General features: G+C 40.2%; 1 protein-coding gene across 1 annotated transcript; it reads right to left on the reverse strand.

The window, feature by feature from the left end:
• Window positions 1-868: 868 nt before the first annotated feature.
• On the reverse strand, window positions 869-1389 carry LOC121965806 (eukaryotic translation initiation factor 2-alpha kinase 3-like; the record flags this gene model as incomplete). The annotated part of the gene is made up of 2 exons (XM_042515927.1): window positions 869-1003; window positions 1195-1389. Coding segments are annotated over 2 exons (330 nt in total), but the record flags the coding sequence as incomplete, so codon positions are not given.
• Between the last annotated feature and the right edge of the window lie 1313 nt (window positions 1390-2702).

The raw sequence follows: 2702 nt of genomic DNA on the forward strand, positions 1-2702 counted from the left end.
GTAACAATATTTTTCTGGACATTTTTCCACAGCTTTTCAAAAATAATTTTCTAATTTCTTACAGTTTTAGGTAAATTTTTTGCAAAGTTGCTTACTGTCTTTTGTGCCCATGTTTTCAAAAGAAATCAAACCAGTTTAGTCAGCGTTCAAAGGTTTTAAAACTTGTGAAAGGCATCTGAACACAGCACAATAAAACTGTTGTCATACAGGTTTCAAAGGGTAAAGGCAAGTTGGATTTAAGACTTTTAATGACTTTTTAATGCCGCTGAGAGTAAAATCTTTAAAAAACCAGTACTGGAGGCAAAAAAAAAATCAAGAAGTGACATAAATTACTGATGGGTAGAGACAATTTGGCCAAATGTTTATTGTAACATAAAACATTTTGGTGAAAGAATTTAAACTTTCTGTCCATAAGGTTTTCCTTGAAAAAAGCTTGTTTATTTGTCATTTGTTTGAATTGGTTAAGGTGTTTAAGTGTTGTTGATTCATCTATTCTATCTGTGTGACATTATGCAGGAGACATTTGGTAAGTTGTTAAAAAAATACATACAGCATATCTATATTACAATCATGCCAAAAGTTATGCCTTATGCATGAACACAGCCAAAATTAGCAAAATGAAGAATTAAAAGCAAATAAAATGCGCCAAACAGTCCCTAAGGGTTGTATTAAAACACATCTAGTAAGCCAAAAGGTAAGCAATAACAGGGACTATTGGCTGAAAGGTTAACTGACTTTATGTAAAACCACTGACAGAAAGTCAATCGAGTGTCTGTGACCCTTTCTGGAAAACCACACAAGATACAGTCGCTTCCTCGTGACTCAAACTGACTGACAGTGACAGATTGATTGACTGATTAAATAAAACTCACTTCTCCATCCCTGATCGAGGCCTGATGGCTCGCACAGTCTTCTGAGTCCTCTGCAGCAGGAGCACGTCCTCGGCCTCCATCTCCTCGTCCCCCCAGCGGCTGCAGCCCACCGCAGAGCAGATGTACCGCAGCTGAGGCAGAAAAAACAAGAGGGGAAGTTACAAAAAGGGTCATTATGCTGTGTTCATGTGGTGAGAGCAAGTTTGTAATGTGTCAATCTTTTTTTTACAAAAAAACAAACCTACAATTGCTTTGACTCTCTGGGTAAGAGATTCTTCAAATATGTCAACATATTCTGAGCTTTAAACGTGACTTCACTCACCTTGCCACTGTAGGCACCCAGGCCGTAGGTAGTAAGAGATTTGCCCCCAACCAGGACAGTGTCCTCCCCGATTCTATAGGACGAATCCAGCAGGGACTCCACGCTGAAAGGCACTGCCTCCATACTCTCCCTGTCCCGGTTCCACTGGAACAAGGCACCATCCAGTGAGGGAATGACCATCTTATTGCCAAAAACCTGCAGGAAGGAAGAGGTTGAAGTGTTGATTGATGAGGCGCCAAAACAGGTTGATATTAATGAGTTTATAGTAGTGATTTGGTAATTTCTCTTTCAACACAAAACAACATACAGTTCTTGTCAAAAATTCTTCAACACCTTTTTGTCATTTTTATCCATTATAATAGGCATCTTTGGCCCATACTGAAAACGGCAGTTTCTAGATTGGTTAGTTTTGTCAAGTGAGTCTGTCAAGTGACGTATGGCTGCTTTTGAGTTTGAAAACTCTTGATCTTCATTCATTTAAAGAGGCAAAGCTTCTACTTCAAAAGAGTTTAAGCTCCTGTTAAGAAATCTTCTGCTTCATAAACAGAGTTATCGATGTCTTACAAACCATCCATCATAAACCCCCCAGCGCTGGATCACATAGCAGGCTGGTGCCCAGCAGCCGCAGCAGCAGCAGGTCTAACACGTGTAATGGCAGCAACAGAAAGTTTGCTGATCTGGCAGGGAGTCGGTTTGCATTGGCTGGATTCAGGTTAATATGTCCAGTGAGTTTAATCTCATTTAGAAAAACAATAAACATGGAAGGTCTTTAGAAAATTACATTTATGAATAAAATACTTCACCAAGATAATCAAATTATCATTTCCAAATTTGTTTTTTTTGCTCTCCATCTGAAGACCAAACATGATTTCCTGTTAAATGCTAAGATCTCTCGTGCTCGTGCACTAGTGGAGATCTTATTGCACATGCGCTTACAGAGATGTGTGTGTCTGCAGCTAGGTGCTGTTGGTTTATCTTGATACCTGTAATACATTAATGTTAGCCACTGTTTGACCACAGATGCAATACAGATAAAGTTTTCTGAACAAGCCCGATACTCAAAAGAGTATGTGAAGTACTGATTGCAATCCGGCTGAAACTACATCAGTTCATTAGGACGCTCTGCTCCAGTTTCACGATGATAGCTGCTGATCAACACTGTCCTTGGCAACAGAACTGATTCCGGATTTATTTCTTCTGTCTGATGCAATGGCTTTTAACACACATCAAACCTCCTGTATTATCTCTCACACTCTGAAAAGTGGATTTCAGCTCAGACAGACAATCGTTCAAACACAAAAACACTTGCCCACACAGACAACAGTGGCCGACACACATCCTCCCACACAGCGGCTTCAGCCCACGCACACTTGGACTTGATCCACCGGCTCGGGACCATTACACAACTAAGAGCCTAAGTAATTAACCTGGATCTTTACAGAAGTGTGCGTATGTGGATAATGTGTGTGTGTGTGTGTGTGTGTGTGTGTGTGTGTGTGTGTGTGTGT

The sequence above is a fragment of the Plectropomus leopardus genome, unplaced genomic scaffold, assembly GCF_008729295.1.
Source record: "Plectropomus leopardus isolate mb unplaced genomic scaffold, YSFRI_Pleo_2.0 unplaced_scaffold21689, whole genome shotgun sequence".
Classification (NCBI taxonomy): Eukaryota; Metazoa; Chordata; class Actinopteri; order Perciformes; family Serranidae; genus Plectropomus; species Plectropomus leopardus.